This window comes from Leguminivora glycinivorella, chromosome 2, assembly GCF_023078275.1.
Source record: "Leguminivora glycinivorella isolate SPB_JAAS2020 chromosome 2, LegGlyc_1.1, whole genome shotgun sequence".
NCBI lineage: Eukaryota > Metazoa > Arthropoda > Insecta > Lepidoptera > Tortricidae > Leguminivora > Leguminivora glycinivorella.
In genome coordinates, this window is record NC_062972.1 from 13,423,417 (window position 1) to 13,443,125 (window position 19,709).

At 35.0% G+C, this 19,709-nt stretch overlaps 1 protein-coding gene across 1 annotated transcript in view; it reads left to right on the forward strand.

The window, feature by feature from the left end:
• LOC125241084 (cadherin-89D) overlaps positions 1-18,684 on the forward strand; it is a 91,875-nt gene extending 73,191 nt beyond the window's left edge. The window contains 20 exon segments of the mRNA XM_048149402.1: positions 2,849-2,957; positions 3,560-3,730; positions 3,733-3,761; positions 5,222-5,350; positions 9,461-9,653; positions 10,063-10,221; positions 10,447-10,580; positions 10,659-11,262; positions 11,337-11,495; positions 11,572-11,752; positions 12,058-12,221; positions 12,306-14,458; positions 14,542-14,751; positions 14,827-14,996; positions 15,083-15,151; positions 15,286-15,486; positions 16,333-16,650; positions 17,067-17,186; positions 17,910-18,265; positions 18,268-18,684. Coding sequence (XP_048005359.1) covers positions 2,849-2,957; positions 3,560-3,730; positions 3,733-3,761; positions 5,222-5,350; positions 9,461-9,653; positions 10,063-10,221; positions 10,447-10,580; positions 10,659-11,262; positions 11,337-11,495; positions 11,572-11,752; positions 12,058-12,221; positions 12,306-14,458; positions 14,542-14,751; positions 14,827-14,996; positions 15,083-15,151; positions 15,286-15,486; positions 16,333-16,650; positions 17,067-17,186; positions 17,910-18,265; positions 18,268-18,386 — 5,748 coding nt within the window. The 3' untranslated portion in view covers positions 18,387-18,684.
• The last annotated feature ends 1,025 nt before the right edge of the window (positions 18,685-19,709 follow it).

Consider the following 19,709-nt stretch of genomic DNA (forward strand, 5'->3'; position numbering starts at 1 on the left):
CCTTTCAGATTCGAGGAGTTCCCTCGATTTCTCCAGGGTCCCATCATCAGAACTGGGTTCTGAGAAAAATGGGACCAATCTGTATGCATATACATTCAATAAAAAAAATAAATTCAAAATTGGTCCAGTAACGACGGAGATATCGAGGAACAAACATAAAAAAAAAATATAAAAAAAAAAATAAAAAAAAACATACAGACGACTTGATAACCGTCCTTCTTGAGAGATATGAGGCGACGGTTAAAAAGGGCCTACTGTCTGTCAGATATAATATCTGCCTGTCAGTTAGAAGACTTAGAACTTCTAAGTTAGAACTAAGTAAAAAGTGACAGCCCGTGGGCGCTTTAATAATAATAAGCTTCCACATGCCACACTGTAAAAAATAAGACTTAATAATGATTTAAGTACCGTGAGAATATAATCGTATCCAAGTCCGTGGTTATTTATAAGATTCTTTTTTTTCTGCCAAGATTTGATTTCATCAACGCGCAAACACGAGGCTGTACTTACTACGAGAATTGTTTATCGTTTACTTTGTTAATATAATAATGAAGTTGTTTTTACGAATAGACTTTATCAAAATTCTTGTGTCAATTCAGGTAAATGTCAGGCAAGGTCAAACGTAATATAATTACCTAGCAAGAACAAAGTTCTAATTAATGTTCGTTAGCTTACCGATAAAATACCTAGTCTTAGGAATAATTTTATTAAGTACTTATTTAAATATGAATACCAAAGTGGATCGAGTAAGTATATAGATAATAATTATTTATTGTCAAAGTAAATTGTAGTCACAGCGCATTGACTGCCATCCTGCCGTCTCGACACAGACTTAACTTTTGAACCTCACTTATTAACATTTGGCCCTCTATCGTAACTTGATACGTGTTGAAATTGTCAAATAAGCAATTAAAATATAAATGTCTTTGTTGATGCCATCAGTACCATATCATGCCATTTTGTCAAGCACTTACAACTTGACGTTCGTGCTAGAAAAATATCTAGGTATATTTTATTATTAGTGCCACCAGCACTTACCTAGTACTCGCAATTATAGGTCAAGTAATAAACTTTTAAAATACTCTCTTACAAAACAAAGGTAAACAGCATTAAAGATGCCCTCTTTTCTTCCAATCGCTTTTCTTGGAATTTACTAACAGCCAAGGCCGAAAGGATAATTAAAATCTTCAGAAAACTGGGACAAAGTACACTTTTCTTACCTAAGGCCATATCTGTCATAATGAAAACGACTAGTAATGAAAAGATAAGTTAATCCAACCGTTGGGCTTTTTTGCTAGAACTATCTGTTATGGCACAGATAAATGTGAGCCCTAAGGTCGTAAAGATAGAAGTGAAAGTGTTGGGGAACATTATTCATAAAACGTTTGCGAGTTAAACGGCGCGGCAGAAAGTTCCTACCAGTGAACTTACCTCTTCTTTGGCACAGTACTGTGAAATAAACAGTATTCTATTATTATTATTCTTGACCGGTTCTGAAATATAATTTATAAGTTCAACTTTTATAAGTATACCTAAATTAAGAACAACGTATAACTTCTTGAAATTCAATGTCCTAATACCTTCGTAAGTACCTTCAATGTCAATTAAGTAAAAAAAAAATTGTAATGCCGCTGCTTCTAATTCGATTGCCAATTTTCTCTTCTATGATAGGTTGATAGGTCGCTAGAGGTCAACCCAAATAATACGCGAAGCCCAAAGAACTAAACCTCCCACCAGTCCCACAGTGTTGATGTTTTAAAGTTTTTTTTAAGGGAGATATCTATAGTAACTTTCTATAATAACCCACAAAATAAAAACCCATTAATCTCATGTAATGTTTCCTTATAGGTTTAAAATTCTAGTGTACTGTATAGTCTCATACTACCAGTTTAAAATGATTGAAAGATTAGTGTATGTCGTTTCGTACTGAATATCTCTATCCCTCTGTGACACTTCCGACCTTAACCCATTTTGCCGTGGATCATTTTTATGCTCCTGAAGAGCTGTTTATATGAAGCCGCTAGACTTGTGGCTTGTGTCAAACATTATATCAATTTGTTGAAACTATAACGTTATTTTTTTAATTATTTCTTATATTTTCTTGAACTTAATTCGACATAAGTAGGTACGATTTTGTTTTTTTTGTAATAAAAAATTGCAAAAAGCTTTTATTTTTATTTGGGTCAAAACATAGAAGGTAAATTTGACCCACTTCCCGGTTTCCGTGAGCTGAAAATTTGCACACATAATGTAAATCACGTGACAATGCAATATTATGATATCATAGAGCTGATCTGGTGATGGAGCAGAAAGGTGGTCATAGGAACTCTGTTATGAAACGTCGTATCCCCATCGAGTAAACGTCTCGGAGAGCAGTAGATGATTGTTGAAAAAAAAGGTACAGTCGGCGATAAAAGCTTGTGCCAAAAATGAAATTATTGCAAAAAACTTATTAAAGGTGGAATTGAGAGTTCTTTATGTAGCTAACATAATCAGACAGACCAATTCGATTCGATCCTTTAGATTGATGAAATGAATAACATTGTGGATATATACACTCACAGTGTGTTTAGTAAAACGTCCCACTTTGTCGGTTACCATTAAGGCGAGATTTACTTGTATCTTCATATGAATAAACTGACAAAGCGACTTTATAGCAATCGACAAAGTGGGACGTTTTCCCGTGCACACTCACATAATTATGTGGATAATACGAAAAATTTACTGACATTTTATATTTTTGTTATGATTTTGTTGTCCTATGCACTTTTGGCAGTGATAGTCCTGAATCAGCAAAAAATCCCAATGCTGTTAAAACACACTAAAGTAGTATTATTTACATTTGCAGATATCCGCATACTTGTCGGTGACGGTCTACATAGAAGATGTGAACGACAACTCACCGAAGTTCCTGGACACACCATATCGTGTTACTGTTGATGAACTAACGCCAATTGGTAATACTTTATTTATATATTTAAACTTTATTGCAAATTAAAGGAGGCACTTGTTGCAAGGGGGACTTAATGTTGCAAGGCATTTTCTACTAGTCGACCTTTAAATATTTTGTAACTTTTTTTAATAATACTTTTTAGTGGAACAGTTTTCAATGGAAAAACAAAGTTTCATGCATCGGCAAAGAAGTTCTTTGGTTTAGATTCAAAAACTCAGCTATGTACTGTCGTAGATGGGCTTGATCATCGAACTTTTTTTTTCAATGGAAAAACAAAGTTTCATACTCGACAGCTCTTTTTCCAAAATTTAACAATCGTAATGTAGGTTTAGAATTTTAATTATATGAAGGAAATTGTCGGACCATTTGTTATTGGGCTGCATTTAGATTTAAATATATAATTTAAATACCTTAATGGACGGATTCTTCTTTTGATATTTAACTCCTCCACTCAATAAATCAACTCATTAACACGACGCATTTTAGCACACCAATCGAAAACCGCAATTGCCGCAATGTGCTGAAACTCGGATGGGACTGAAAATAAAGTCATTGAGATGCCAGTGTGAATTAAAATTTATTTTTATTTATTTTTTTAAATTCCAGGCCTCACAATCTTCAAAAGCATCCACGCGTTCGACCGCGACAAGCCCAACACTCCTAACTCCGACGTGCAGTATACTATCAGCGGCGGCGACGAGGCTGGACATTTCGGTCTCGAGAGCTCGCACAAACCGGCCCTAGTGTTGAAGAAGCCTCTGGATTACGACGCTGGTGATAAGAATTCGATATAGTTATCACTGCATCGGTTAGTAAATTCAAGAATATAATTTGCTAACTACTGCTACTTACCTTGTAAATCTTTTTGGTCCGTGAAATGAGCTCGGATACTTCGCACACATATAAAAATATTTACAAAATAATAAAAAAACATAAAAATCACTTAAAAAACCTAACCTAAGGTGTCGCTAGCAGCGCAGCAGGGCCCAAGCTGCCAGTGGTTACGGATACAAAGAGAAGAATCGTCGAACATCTGCGCTGTGTCCACGATCACCGCCTTCTTCATCTGACTCTTGATTCAACCACTAAGCGAGTCTCTCAAGATGTTAGTTGAAACTCTTCATTATGAGACCGTTCGCTGTACCGATTATCGAGATAATGATCATGAAATCAACATACCACATGGCGGTTATCTCGTGAAGCAAGTCTACTCTAGATACTTTTTGGATTTGTCCTTCTCAGCCTTCACGAGATTCTCATCATGGTTGACGGTAATGTCGACAAGCACGGCCCAGCGTTGCGATTGATCTATTATCACAATTTCATAAATTTTATTAATTTGATACTTACCAACTAGCCCCTAATTATTATTATTATTCGTGACTATCTGATTTAAATATTTGTTAAAGTCAAATGAAGGGTGCACGGACGAAATACAATTTTATTTATTAAATCCGAATGAGGTTCATTGAAAACAATTTGAAAATAATGCAAGGCTGGACTTTAAGAGCTATTTGCATTGGAGTCTCGCCAAATGCTCACTAATTCAAGAACACTTTGCATTTTAGCTTTACTTACTTTTTAATTTCTTTGTTGGAAACTGTAAAGATCAAAAGTTTAAAATTATACCTGCCGCGTGTTATTACGCACAACGCACATTTAAAATAAATACGTACCTGCCTGCTACGGTAGTTAGAATTTTCAGATATAATAATACCTACTAAAACTGTATCTCCTCAGGGTAGCTCCTAAGTTTATAGACATATGCCTCCCACAGGGTCCGTAACGTAGGTAAAATTTGAAATATGAAAGGTCTATGAAGGACATCGTTTTTAACCCCCGACCCAAAAACTACGGGGTGTTATAAGTTTGACGTGTCTGTCTGTTTGTGTGATGGAAATAGATCCTTTATGTCGGGGGCTTTTTCAAAATTTAAATTTGTGGTTATACTTAATGTAGAGGTACTATCAGCTGCAAAAGAAAAGTGCATCGAGAAATTATGAAATAATTCATTGATAAATTCGCCATGTAAAGTGCATGCATCTGATAGTGCTCATGTAACCAACTTCATTTTTTATTTTGTGGACATTATATCTAGTACCTACATTATGCTTTATATATGTTTACCGAACATATAAATAAGAGCAATTTTATGGCCAAATTTTTAGTAACATTTTTTATTATATTTTAGCTAAGTATCTCATTGTTAATTGAGTTAAGGAAAATACGGAGTAAATTGTATAAACATACATTTATTCAATATTTCAGGACCGCGGTTCTCCAGCCCGAAGCACAAATGCGACAGTGCACGTCACAGTCCAAGACAACGATGACCTGCCTCCCAAATTCACTCAAGATGTCTACAAAACTCAAATACCAGAGTTTTATCCTTTCTATGTAAGTCATACTTAATTTAATAATAGGATTGAAACATGAAATAAAACTTTTTCAATTTAGATTCACTGATTGCTTGGCGACGGGCATTTAAATTTTAGTTATACATAATAATGATAGTACTTTGGACTAATAAGGATTAATACTGAAAGGACTGTAACAATGAATAGAGACTGGTAAAAATAATATAAGTATCAATACATGTGATCAATTAATATTGATAATATGATCTTGAAAATTATTTACACACCCAATTTTAAGTACAATTTGAACTTTTGACTTATCAAGTACTTGCAACAGTTTCGTCCGGTGGGCAACATTTAAATTATAAAAAAAGTTTGTGTTAAAAATGCTACGCCATATCGTTTACAAGTCCCACATTCTTTATTATAGACATATTTAAAATCCCAAAAGCGTCTTCCAAAATTATCATAATTTGACTGGGAAATTCACCTAATAGCCAATTCGTATTCAGAATTCACGTCTAATTCAAACCGGAGGGTACATATTGGGAGAGCATAATCTAATCCCACCTTTTATAACCCGGCTTAAGTTAAGACCCCAAATTATAGGATACTCAATTCAAAATTCGAAGCTAGCAATTTAAATAAAATCCTGAGCTTAGTTTATGCAATTTTATCAATATTTAATAATTTAATATTTAATTCTTGTCTTTGATAACATTGTATTTTTCTTCGACGACATTCATTTGCAATCAGCTTGCACTGGAGTTGAATTGAGTTGAATGTTTCTTATACAAAACTAAAAAAGTTGATGAAAATTTATTGTATTTGTTGTAATGAGTATGGTTTTATAACTATGTTTTGTTATTTATGAGCCGAGCGTGTCACATTTTGTACCTGCTGAAGTGCTGACATTGATACTTACCTTTGATAGTAAACAGTCTCTGGCCCTTGGCTGTTCATAATTTTTATGTGGTTGCAATTAATATCACGTAACAAGGCATTTTTATGTTTGCACCTTTTAAAATTTAGGCGCAAAAGTTGTGAGTAGGGACGGACTTCCTAGACGTTTTGACTTTGACTGAGTTTGGGCAGGGGCGGCTCACTCCGCGATTCTATCGCCGTGCTATTGTCCCAGATTTGTAAGAACCTCTTTTTGACACATGACAGTATCCACAATACGTAAACTCACGCAACCTAATGAAATTTTAAATAAAATCCTGTAATAATATTTAAAAAAATCAAGTACTTAAAAACAATATTTCGCTTACTTTAAACATAATCTAGCACATGTTACATTTTTGCGGATCTTCGTTAGTGAGTATTTTACGATATTAATTTATCACGCAGGATTTTCTTATTATGTCATTTATCATTCATTTTTATTTTTAACCCTTAATTTGGCAAAGTCCGGTGGGACGGACAGGTGATAAAAAAAAAAATTCGCTTTTTAGGTAGAATTTTATTTAATTTAACATATGGAAAGAGACTCTTTTATGATACATGCTTTGTATAAAAATACTATTTGACCACTGTCAACACTCGTTTGACAGTTACTCGTCAAGATGGCACCGCATCAGAAGTCAACTGTTTTTAGCAAAATATTTATGCGTTTTTCTTTTGGTTTTTGTAAGAACAGGGTATTTCTGTTGTATAAATAATAAAATATATTACATAATAGTTGCAAGTGGTTATGTTTTCAATTTATTTCTCAATTTCTAATACTCATAATCATCATCTAAACAAGTTGTCCGCCGCACCGGACAGTGCCAAATATATGCTAAATACGATTTGTCCGCCGTGGCGGACTATGCCAATGTTGAGGTGACACGTGTTGTAACAAATTATTATATTGTTTTGTTTATTATTTTGATTTTCTTGTTTTGGTGGCCTGCTTTTATGCTTAGATTTTTTATTTAATCCAACAGCGTGTGGTCCTGGACCAAGCAGTTAAAATTTTGGCACTTTTAGGTATACGTAGTGCGCGCGCGGATATTGTGAATGTTAGGCAGCGTTCCCACTTATCCGTCGCGTGTCTCGGGGCGCGCAAAGGGCGTCCGCGCCACGCCACCTGAGTGTAATTCAAAAAGCGTCTCCTCAGTACATTTTGAATTACACTGAAGCGGCGTGGCGCGGACGCCCGTTGCGCGCCCCGAGACACGCGACGCATAAGTGGGAACGCTGCCTTACATGTCGCGCGAGGGGCAATAAACATTAAAGAAAACCGGGTAGATCAAAATTTATAATTTCTTTGTCTGCCCCGAACATTGATATAATTAATTTCGGGTAGTTTTGTGTTGTTTACATCTTCGACGACATTTTGCTGGGACATCACTGTCACATCAGTCTGTCGTGATCACGGCCTGTGCAACCTGGCCAAAAAGTCGGAAAAAAGTTAAAATAATGATATTTGACTATAAATATGTGTCAGTTTGATTTTCATACAAAATTATTATATTTGTTAATTTTTAAAATAAATATATGTTAAGAAATACTTGTTTATTTTAAATGACCGTATGTTTGGCAGTGTCCGCCTCAGCGGACATATTAATTTATCCCAATATTTGGCAGAGTCCGCTGTGGCGGACATATTTTTTTTCCAAAACTAATAAATCTAGATTTTTTTTAATATTTTTCGGACGCTTTAAAAACACCTGTTATTCAATATATTAAGTAAAATCGGAAAATTTATGTCACCAGAGTCTCTGCCAAATTAAGGGTTAAACTAGTGCTGTGGCAGTCTGTCATTTCGATTCAAATGACATTTCAGTAAGTTGATAGAAATCGTATATTTGTATAAGCGCCTCCTTGTACACAGGGTCTAATCGATTCAACCAATTCGAAATTAATCGTTAGATTTGGCAAACGATGCGTCTTAGCACATCGCAACATACTTCAAAACAAATGTGTCAAAAATGTGAACTTACAAATCCGGGACAATACGAGTACATGCCGGCGGCCGCGAGTTCGCGGCCTAGTCAGGGGTGGCGCGCGTTCTCACGGAACGGACGTTCGCACTTTCTAATGTTATTTCACGTTTTTTTTAAGGTTCATATGCGATGTCCGCGTGTGGAATGGCTAACAATGCTGTTAAAAAGACATCATGAATAAAATATGTACCATAGAACATTCTTACACAGATCTACTATTGATTAAGTCCCACGGAAAAGTTCGATAAGGCTTGTGATGTTGAAACTTGAACCAAAATACTGTATACATAGAAAGTACTCAAGACTTAAATATCTTCTTCTTCCTCCTACCCTTATCCCACGTTATGTGGGGTCGGTACAACACGTCTTCCTCTTCCATTCTCCTCCATCTTTCGTCATCTCAACACTCACATCTTTCTTCCTCATATCCTCTTTCACACAATCCATCCAGCGTTGTTTGGGTTTACCCCTCCCTCTCCATCCATCAACCTTCATCTCCAACATTCTTTTGCCTATATGACATTCATCCCTCCTCATTACATGACCGAACCACGCCAACCTGCCACTCCTCATCTTTTCCGTTATAGGCGCAACTTTCAAACTTCCCCTAATATACTCATTCCTGATCCGATCCATTCTGGTCACTCCACACATCCATCTCAACATTCTCATTTCCGCTACGTGCACTCTCCTTTCATCCTCCACCTTTGTCGCCCAGCATTCAGATCCATACAATACAACAGGCCTCACAATCGTCTTGTAGATTTTCCCCTTAAGTTTAAGGGGCATCCGTCGATCGCATGTTGTCCCTGAGACCTGTCGCCATTTCATCCATCCCGCATTTATTCTATTTTTCGTCACGGTCGATGCTTCCGTCATTTTGGAATAATGACCCAAGGTACCGGAAGACAAATATAATAGTATAAAATTTTATCTGAGTAATTAATTCGTTTTAATCCATAGGCAACCCTATCATCCGACGCTGCACACGTGCGGCTGGTTTGTTTGTAAAAAAATTGTAGGCATTTAAAAAGGCGGCATTTCGTGAACATCAAAGCAGTGGGCCTTCTGTACTTGTACTATTATACTATATTCTGTGGTTCGGGCACGCTAAAGTAGATGCGTTTGCTTGATTTATGGTTTATATATGAAATTATATTTATTTAATAATAACACAATATATTATGTGTTTTTTTTCGATATTTATTCTTATTTCTCAGGATAAAAGAATACATAAGGAACTGATCTTCGATGATCCGATTCGTGCGTTCGACCAAGATCTCGGCGTCAAGTCAACGGTCCGCTACGATTTAGTATCTGGAAACGAAAGAAAGCTGTTTTCACTCAACATCATCAATGGAACGCTATTCCTCGACAAAGAAATAGATTTGGATGCCGAAACTGGATTATCAGGTACTGTAAAAAAAAACAATTTTCGACTACAGAACCACCTATTCCGATACTGCAATAGGATTTAAAAGGGTTTACAAAGAGTACACAAAATTTACTCATGAAGATGGAACGCCGTGAGTACTACAACTAAGTATCATACTACATATTTTGTAATAGATATGATAAAATTCTGAGCTATATATTCCTCATAATTTTGTAAAGTTCCAAAAGTGTTAGTAAAATAGTAATTGTGTTATTTATATAAGTTTATTTTAGGAAATACGTTCGTGATGAAAATCCAAGCTGCTCAAGTAGATAACCCTCTCAAAACTGCCCAAGCGAGAGTTGAAGTCGAAGTACTTGATTTAAACGATAACTTACCAGAGTTCATTAAATTAATAATTGTGTTATTTATATATGAATATTTCAGGAAATACGTTCGTGATGCAAATCCAAGCTGCTCAAGTAGATAACCCTCTCAAAACTGCCCAAGCGAGAGTTGAAGTCGAAGTACTTGACTTGAACGATAACTTACCAGAGTTCGAAGTCGACTTCTATAATATAAGCATCGTGGAAAATCTGCCTAATGGTAAAAAGTGTTACTTTTATAGCTTGCATAACTATATTTACCTATATCAAAGTCGTAGGTTGCATGATTTTTGAACAGTAATTTAAAAAAGTCTACCAAATGTAATAGACTTATGATAGAGCTACGACCGGTCTCAAAATTGTTTTAGTTGTGTTGCTATTTTTGTTTTAAATTTATTTAAGTAGGTTTATAAGTTCACTAGCCTCAACTTTTAATTATTTGCAGGGTTCAGTGTACTTCAAGTAATGGCAACAGATAAGGATCAGGGTGACAACGGAGAATTTACATATCAACTTAGCGATCCTGAAGGGGCGTTTGTTATCGACCCCCGAACTGGCTGGCTAACTGTTCGCAATCAGGTAACCCTGCTACTTTTTTTTGTAATAGTTAATATTTAAAAATAAACACACTTTAAGTAAGCATCCTTTGTTTTTCAGACTGTCCTAGATAGAGAAAGACACTCATCATTAAAAATGAAGGTATATGCCAAAGAAAAAAATCCAAGTGTAGTTGGGACATTTTTAGACAAACAAAGATTATCAAAATATAGAAGGACCCCAACAACACCTCGATCAGTTTATAGAGATAAAACAACATATATATTCCCTGATAAAATCGGCACAAAAAATGAAAACGTCGAATACATAGAAGATCTGCATCAGCTAATGTCATATGTTACAGTCGAAGTGACTTTGTTAGACGCAAACGATAATAATCCTGTTTTTGTGCCCAGCAACTTATATGAATTTGTAATAAAGTCTAATTCTAAAGTTGGAACATTTATCGGAAAAGTAAAAGCAGTTGATCCGGATTTGGGGAGAAACGGAATGATTTTGTTTGACCTCCAAAGAACTAGTAATTTAACAATAACATCGCCATTTCAAGTGGATGCGAAAACAGGTGTGATTACTTTAGCCGAATCGCCGGTCACTGAAGGAAGGCACGCATTATTTATTGAAGCTTCGGACCAGCCAGCTAACCCGAGTGAAAGAAGATATTCATTAGCTGTTGTTACAATCGACGTATTAAAGTCAAATAAGGGTACGTTTTCGGACACAAGTATTTTTTTCTTTTACTTGACTATTGAATCTTACTTACTACTTTTTGGTTTACAGGAACAAAACCCGAAAAACCTGGGTTTATAGGAGCTCCATATGAATTCTGGGTTGGATCTAATGTCGGCATTGGGACTAGTGTAGGACAAATACGCATAAATGAAGCGATGGAAAAAAGTGATATTTCATATGACTTACTTCACGGATATGAAGATGGAGGTGTATATTTTACCTACGATAAAAATTACAGTACTCTCCAATACTTTCAGATTTCAATTATTAAATTTGTTTTCAGTACCATTTGCAGTGGAAGAAAGTTCAGGTGTTATAACGGTCATTGAAGAACTCTCCAGGTTTAATCGGCCATTATATGATTTCGAAGCCGTAGCAACGCAAGAAAATGCTAATGTGACGATAACCACAAATGCAACTGTGCATGTTGTCGATGTGCACGATGAAAGAGGAATATTATTAAAGTAATACAAATTGTCATTTAAGTTCATTAATTAAAACCGAAATAAATTACACATATGAAAGAAAAAGTGACCAAGTCCTCTGGTGCCTGAGGCTGGAATCCACCCTCAGGCACCAGAGGACTTGGTCACTTTTTCTTTCATATGTGTAATTTATTTCGGTTTTAATTTATATACATAGTAGTGTGACTACTTTAAGACAGCACAAGTTGAAATATTTTCAATAGATTATAATTTAACTTGTGTTCATTAGAAGTTCATTAATGTTATGATATTTAAAACAAAATAATAACAATTATTATTTTTAGGGGTGCTAATTCTCCACTTGTGTTTAATGTCAAAGAAAATGTTGCTGGAGCTACTATAGGACAAATCTTTCCTCTGAATATAAGCAACTTACCGGTCAACATGACTGGAAATATTCATTTCATTATAGCTAATCACCACGACATTGCTGATGATATCACTATAGGTAAAATTTTGAATGTTTCGATAATTTATTTGCTAGCTTTACCTATGGTGACAAAGTTTTACACATTAATTAATACTTTTTCAGGTCAAGATGGGACGATATATGCCCAAAAACCTCTCGATAGAGAAAAACGAGACGTATACAGAATGACTGTAATTGCAGAATTTAATAAGGGTATGATAAATGGGGCTGGTATTTATCAAGTCACTATACACGTAACTGATGAAAACGACAACCCGCCAATATTTGAGTCTATTCTTTATGAAGGATTTATAACTGAAAATGCTAAAACGGGCACAGAAGTCAAAATGACAAACAACATTAAAGCAAATGATGCAGATACAGGATATAATGCGCAGTTTATGTATACGCTGTTTGGAGATGGGCATGACTTATTTGACGTCGATGAAAATACTGGGGTTGTGTCATTTGTTGGCAGCAAGCTAGATAGAGAAGAAAAGAGTGTTTATCTTCTAAAAATAGTAGCAAGAGATACTGGAAGTTTAAGTTCTGAAGCTAAATTAACTATAACAGTTATTGATGAAAATGATTGTGAACCAAAATACAATCACATTACGATACCTATAGGGGAAAACGTAGACTTGCTTGAAGTTGATGAAAAGACAAATATCAAAATATATAGAGAAAAAAAGAACGAACTCACTGGAGTAGTTATAAACGTTGAAGCTAAACCAAGGAATAAATTTGCATTTATTAATGCAGTTGGGCCTATGTTTTCAGTTCCAGAAAACGTTGCCATCGGCTCCACAATTCTGAAAGTTAATGCTATAGATATGGATAGTGGAGTTAATGGACAATTGAGGTACGAGTTTATCAAGGAAGTTTTTATGCCTCCATATGCTATATCACGTAATGCGATGAACGTAAAACGGTATTTTGTAATCAATGAAAGACATGGACATATTATAGTTGCAAGAGCATTACCACCAGAATCTGAATTCAGATTGAACATTTCTGCTATTGATGGTGGTGGTTTAAGCGATCACATTGCTATACGGTTTTTCATTACAGATGTTAATGATCATTTTCCAATGTTCAAAAAATCTTGGTACAATTTCAATGTAGAAGAAGCGCAATACACAAGAAGAATATTAGGAAAAATTGATGCAACAGATGCAGACTTTGGACAAAATTCAAATCTAACGTATTATATAGAGCCACCAAGTAAAGACTTGCCCTTTGAAATTGCTCCCCTTAGCGGTGTTTTTAGTGTTAATGGAGAACTTGACAGAGAAAGAGAAGATAAATATATATTAACCGTGGTTGCAAGAGATAATGGTCCAGAAAAAAAACTGTCATCATCTGTGAGTGTTGAAGTTCAAGTTTTAGATGTAAATGATAATGCACCAAAGTTTTTTGCGTATGATGATTTGCTAGAGTGGAAACACCCAGAAGCAGGGGAACTGACAAATCATAACTTTGAATCCGTTATGATGATACCTGTATACAGAGCCACATTAGAAGAAAATGCTCCTATTGGATCTACTGTTGCAAGGGTTTATGCTAATGACTCAGATTTCATTGGAAATGGGAACGGATTGATCCTGTATAGTCTCCCTCAACGTAAAAATAAATTGAGTCTTTTTGCTATAGATTCTAAGGAAGGTATTATTACCACAACTGGTAGGCTCGACTATGAAAGTCAATCAGTGCATAATATTACAATAACAGCATCTGATTTAGGGTCACCTAGTTTAAGCTCAACGGCTATTTTAATGCTCACTGTAACAGATGTGCCCGATGACGTAGAAGTATCTGATAAACCAGTGTTTATTTCACGTTACTATGAACTGGAAATAGAAGAAAATACTAGAACTCCAGTAGAACTCCTTACTCTCAACCTAACCGAATATTACGAGAATTTTAAGATGAAATACTTTATTCTCAATGAAAATGATTCAGACGTTAAAAAAACATTTGTAATAGACCCAAGAAATGGCACTTTATATTTAGTGAAAAGTCCAGATCGTGAAGTAAGAGATGTTTATGAGATTATAATCAGGGCCGAAAGGCAAAAGATTAGCAGGGAGCTTCCACATATGATATATCCCGTCTCAGACGACGTATTGGAAGGGATGAGTAAATTCGATGTTAAAGTAATTTTAAGAATTAAAGATATAAATGACAATGCTCCAAAGTTCATCAATGGAGGTCGACCAATGGTGACTGCGATACCTACGACAGCAGCCTTTGGTTATCAAGTTATACAGTTACAGGTAAAAAATAAGAGTATTTTCGTTTTGTGTCATATTTTATAAACTATATTATATTATCTTAATTTAAATTATCGTTTATGCAGGCAACAGATGCTGATCTTGGAGTAAATGCTGACATTCGCTACCAGATACTTAACGAGCAATCGCAGCGGTTTGCTATTGATCCAGAAACAGGTCGAGTACGTGCGGTTGCTGCATTTGCACGAGATGCAGGACGGGTCTTTGGATTTGATGTTAAAGCTACTGATAAGAAAGGTGCTGATGATGGAAAGTCTGCTATAGCTAACGTTTTTGTAAGTACATAAACAAAACAATAAATAAGCTCAACTCTAATCTTATGTGGTAATTTAATATAACATTGATTACAGGTGTATGTGCTCGATGACAACAAACAACTGCTACTTGTGCTCGGTGCGAAGCCAATGGAAGTTGAAAAAGAAGTAGAAAATATAACTAGGAGTTTGACAACAATGACTGGTTACGACGTAAGAATCAGGCGTCTTGAAACGAATAATAGAGTCGCTATGGATGGATACGCGTACGTTACGTTTACTTTCGCAATATTATGCCTATAGATGAAAGTAGAGCATTGTCAAGAAATTAAACTATTGATTTTTGTTACAGCACTGATATGTTTATTTATGCTATTGACCCCATGTCCAACACAATTATTGATATGGAGGTTCTCCAAAAGTAAGTAATTTTAGTTGGCATTTCAGATTTTAACACCAATTGCCCATACATTTAACATGTTAAAATTTTTATCTGTAAATTGTTTGTTTATTGCTTATACATAGAAGCTTCTATCACAATAAGTATTTTTTCAGGGCAATGTTAAAAAGAGGTCCCGAATTGCGCCAAAACCTTGCTGGCTTTAAAATACTAGAAGTGGGAGATGCCTCAATGGCACAACCAAGAGGCGCCAGGTTACTTGGAACAATGGAAATAAGCGCTGTAGCACTAGGTTGCATTGTTTTTGCTGCTACTCTTATAACAACGATTGCTATTAAATGTTTAAGAAGCAGAAGGTAATATGCACATTATCTCGTTTTATCTTTTTTTGACCATATAAGTAAATAAAACAGTAATTTTGTAATTGCTCAAATAAAAACCATGAGAAATCATTGAGGGTTGGAAAATATTAGGAATATCTAGTATTCAACTACAATGTATGTAGTTCAGAAAAACTATTCAAAAGAGACTTAATCGCGTAAACATACGTTTTAAATTGACATCCGATGTTGTCTACGTGCTATTGGGGATGGGGTAAATTTAAAACTTAAGTTTATGCTGTTAGGTTACAATTTTGACTTTGTGGAAAATCGTGAAAGTTTAAATCGTAGTTATTTAGTTACTTATAATAAATATTAGTTTTATGCTTTTTGCTAACAAAAATTGAAACGTAACTCAACCCTTACTGACTAGAACACTGTAACTGCTTGAATTTTATTCTAGCTACACCAAGAGGTAAGCGAACTTTTATTTTTTGCCTTACCTTTTCAGACATCATCATCATCACAAACGAAAGCATGTGACACATTACTTTGTATAGATTTACCATAGCTTAAATAATTCCTAGTGCATGTTTGTTTTGTTAAATATTATGATTAATTCAGTTATTTTAAAATTTTGTTGATTAGGTACATTGTACCTTATTTATTTTGGCTTTCAAAATCTGCCCTTTTAAGAATAAAACAATCGATTAATAATCTGTCTTTGTTAATTCCAAATTACAAAATCTTCGTGACTATTTACTTTACGTACACATCTTTCATATTTTCATTCTTTTTTGCACGTAACTGACAACCTTTTGTCAATAACCGTACACATATTCTTCTTTTGATTGACTCTTCTTCTATCTTTTGCCCTAACAGAAATCGACACAAACCATATTCCCAGCAACGTCTTAACGCTTTCTCCACTGAGCACTTAACTAAATACGGAGGTCTCTTTCCATCTGGAGGAAACCAGTGTCAGGAACTTCACCAATCTATCAGCGAAGCAGACTCCTATATAGACGTCATCAATCACAACGTAACTAAAAAGATATGCCCTCACGGAAACACTGTTGAAGAATTTGGAAAAGCCCACCAAAAATGTATTAAAAATCAATTTGGCGAACATACTTCGGACTTTAATCAAAAACATGAGAAACTCTGTATCAAGTACAACCAACGACCGCTCCAAAAAAGGTAAGGGTATTGATTGTGCTAATTAAAGTGTGCTTTTTCTTACTATGGACCATATTAACCTAATTGACGAAATTCTCAAATAAGTACCTATACTAAACAAACAAACATTACGCAACAGCACGCAAAATGATCAAACTAAAAACGAAACAAACAATAACTATACACGTTAAACTTCCGTGAGACATATTCAAATAATTAATAACGATATAATAACGTGAGTACAACCGTATTTCAATTAAACAATAACTACTAATAATGTTTCCTAGCAGTTGATGTATGTTGTTGAGATGTCTTAATTTCGTTTATAGTTTGGTCTAAGCGGCATACATTGGTCATACATTCAAGGTTCTCTATAATAATCATTACCATATTCCATTCCATGTTTAACATATTTAACACACACATCATTCACCTAGGAAAGGTCATGACAACTCGATAACGTCAGTGAATTCTAGTGGACAGGACTCTGGCATCGCCGAAGCTGTACGGTGTCCATGTGGCCAATCCAGTGTTCACACATCGGAGGAAAGCAGTGGGTATGTAACGTTTTTTTTATAATCCGATCACAAAGGGATTTGTAACACACCAAGTAGGTATTTCGTGTGATGTAGAAAATTGGCTGGGTGTTTCTATGTGCTTATTAGTGTTGTGTAGTTCTGGTATATGTTGATTTAAACTTACACGATTTTCACTCATATTTTAAACTGAATTTTCATATTTCGTATAAACGTAAGTGTTACATGATTATGACGTTTCAGTTTAAAATCTTCTGGTTTCTTTGGAGGTTTGGTCTTATTTTCGGCGAGGCTTTTTTGTTCCAATAAAGTGTACAGACGGGCATGGGTTCTTAGACTAACGAACGTGCTGTAATAAAATGCTTCCTCAAAACATCAAAAAATCCGCACATTTTTTCTAAATAAGTTCATTTTGGAATAAAATATATACACTTTGATATATGAAAATATATATTTTTTATTTATTACTTGCTGATTATTAGTTGAGTTTTAACGTACCTACATATGATAGACATTTTAAAATGTTAAAAGGAAATAAAACGTAATATAAAATAGTTTAACATTTATGACATACATTATTAAATTTATAACAAATGATATCAAAGTTAAGGTATCTACTTTGGCTTATATTGGCAAAGTATAATTTTGATTCGAAAATTCTAGTACTTACATCGTTTCTGACGTTGTTAATAACTATCAATTTGGAGACGAATTTTGTTAATCATTTATAGTATGGATTTACAGCTGCAGTTACGAAGACTCCTTAAAATCCAACCATAACCAAGAACGGAAACCTTACCGGGATTCACAGTTTCCACGTCGAGCATCTTTTGGCCACGCGCCCTTCCAACAACGAAGAGCGAATTATGGGCGACAATCGTTTTCGGAAAATATGCAAAGACACTATCCACCGTTTGAGAGAATCTCTACAAACAGCAGGATGAGGAGACAGATTTCGTCACCCAACGTATCTAATGCTCCTCAAACGTATTTTATGAAAAGTTTCAGAAGAAAAGAAGCTTTAAATGAACCAATGATAGATTATGATCAAAGCGATGATGACGTGTTTGATACGAGAATTGACAGAAGGCCTAATAAAGCTAAAGAGGGAAGTTTATGGAATTAGGGGGACAAGCTGCAGTTTTTGTAGCGACGCCGGCTGCGGCGGAGATAATTAGAAGGCAGGGCAGTGACAGATTCATGTTTGCTAGGCCTTTATAGTGAAGTTATTAACTATTCGTGCTGAAACTGAATTTGTGATACGATAATGTAAAACTTTTTACATTTGCCAAAGTGCTACAACTACAGTAGGTTATTCGTGTCTTTGGAGACAAATGTGTAACCGTGAACAGTGCTTGCTATAAATACGCAATACTTTACATTGTTGAAACAATGTGAAATCTATTGTTTTGCAAGAATTTTTATCTTTTATTTATTATTTTAATTCTTGCTAAGTCGATGGATTATGTAAATAAAAATAATTTAAAATAAATTTGTGCAAATTGTGGCATACCTACACTACCGTCAAAAAGTTTAAGACCAAACACAATGTTCAGTGTCATTGTTATAAACCCTTCTAAAAATCATCAAACTAAATTTGTAATCAATAGAAAACAACGTAATCTTATTATATTGATCGGCAACCCATTTGTTCTGCAAGAAGACAACGATCCCAAACACTCAGCAGAGATCTGTAGAAGCTACACAGTCAATAAAGAACGCCAAGGTGTGTTAAAAAATATGATTTGGCCACCGCAATCCCCAGACCTTAACCCGATCGAACTTTTATGGGATGAACTCGACCGTAGAGTCCGAAGTCCGTCCGACATCTGCAACAGCTCTATGGGAGATACTGCAATACGAGTGGAAATCCGTTAGCCAAGAAACGCTACACAAACTTATAGCAAGAATGCCAAGAATCTGCTCGGAAGTGAAAAAGCGTCGAGGAGGATTTTTCGATGAGAAAAACGTTTAGCTTTTATTTCTTATTATGATCCCTTTTTAAAAATTGTTATACGCTTTGTTTTGTCGGTTGTAGGTACTGAAAAGTAATATTCTCATAGGAACTTCATGAAATGTTGATTATTTGCATATATCGTGTTTGGTCTTAAACTTTTTGACGGTAGTGTACCTAAACATCAATGGAGGCTGCACGTTAACTACCATAAGAGACTGTCTAACGGTAAAGGTTATATGCGGATTAGTACCTGGTGAGTCTAAATCCGAATGTAACGTTAATGCCTACGAACCAGAACACCTTTAAAATGTCTTGTTCCTAGGAATTTTCGTTAGTTTTAACTGGAAAATAATCGAACCGCAGTATTTGTATGTTCATTTAAATAACAAACTTGTAATGAAATAAAGAACCCTACAAAAAATACACAATTAAGTTACTGTTAATTTAAAAATTTAAATCATTTCAAAGTCTATCGTTGAAAATGTGTTATTTCCTGTTATTTAATGAGTGCCATTTGGTGTGAAAAAAGACTTGTAACCATACCTTCTTTCCTGAACCACCTTTAATATAACATTCTTTGTTAGTAT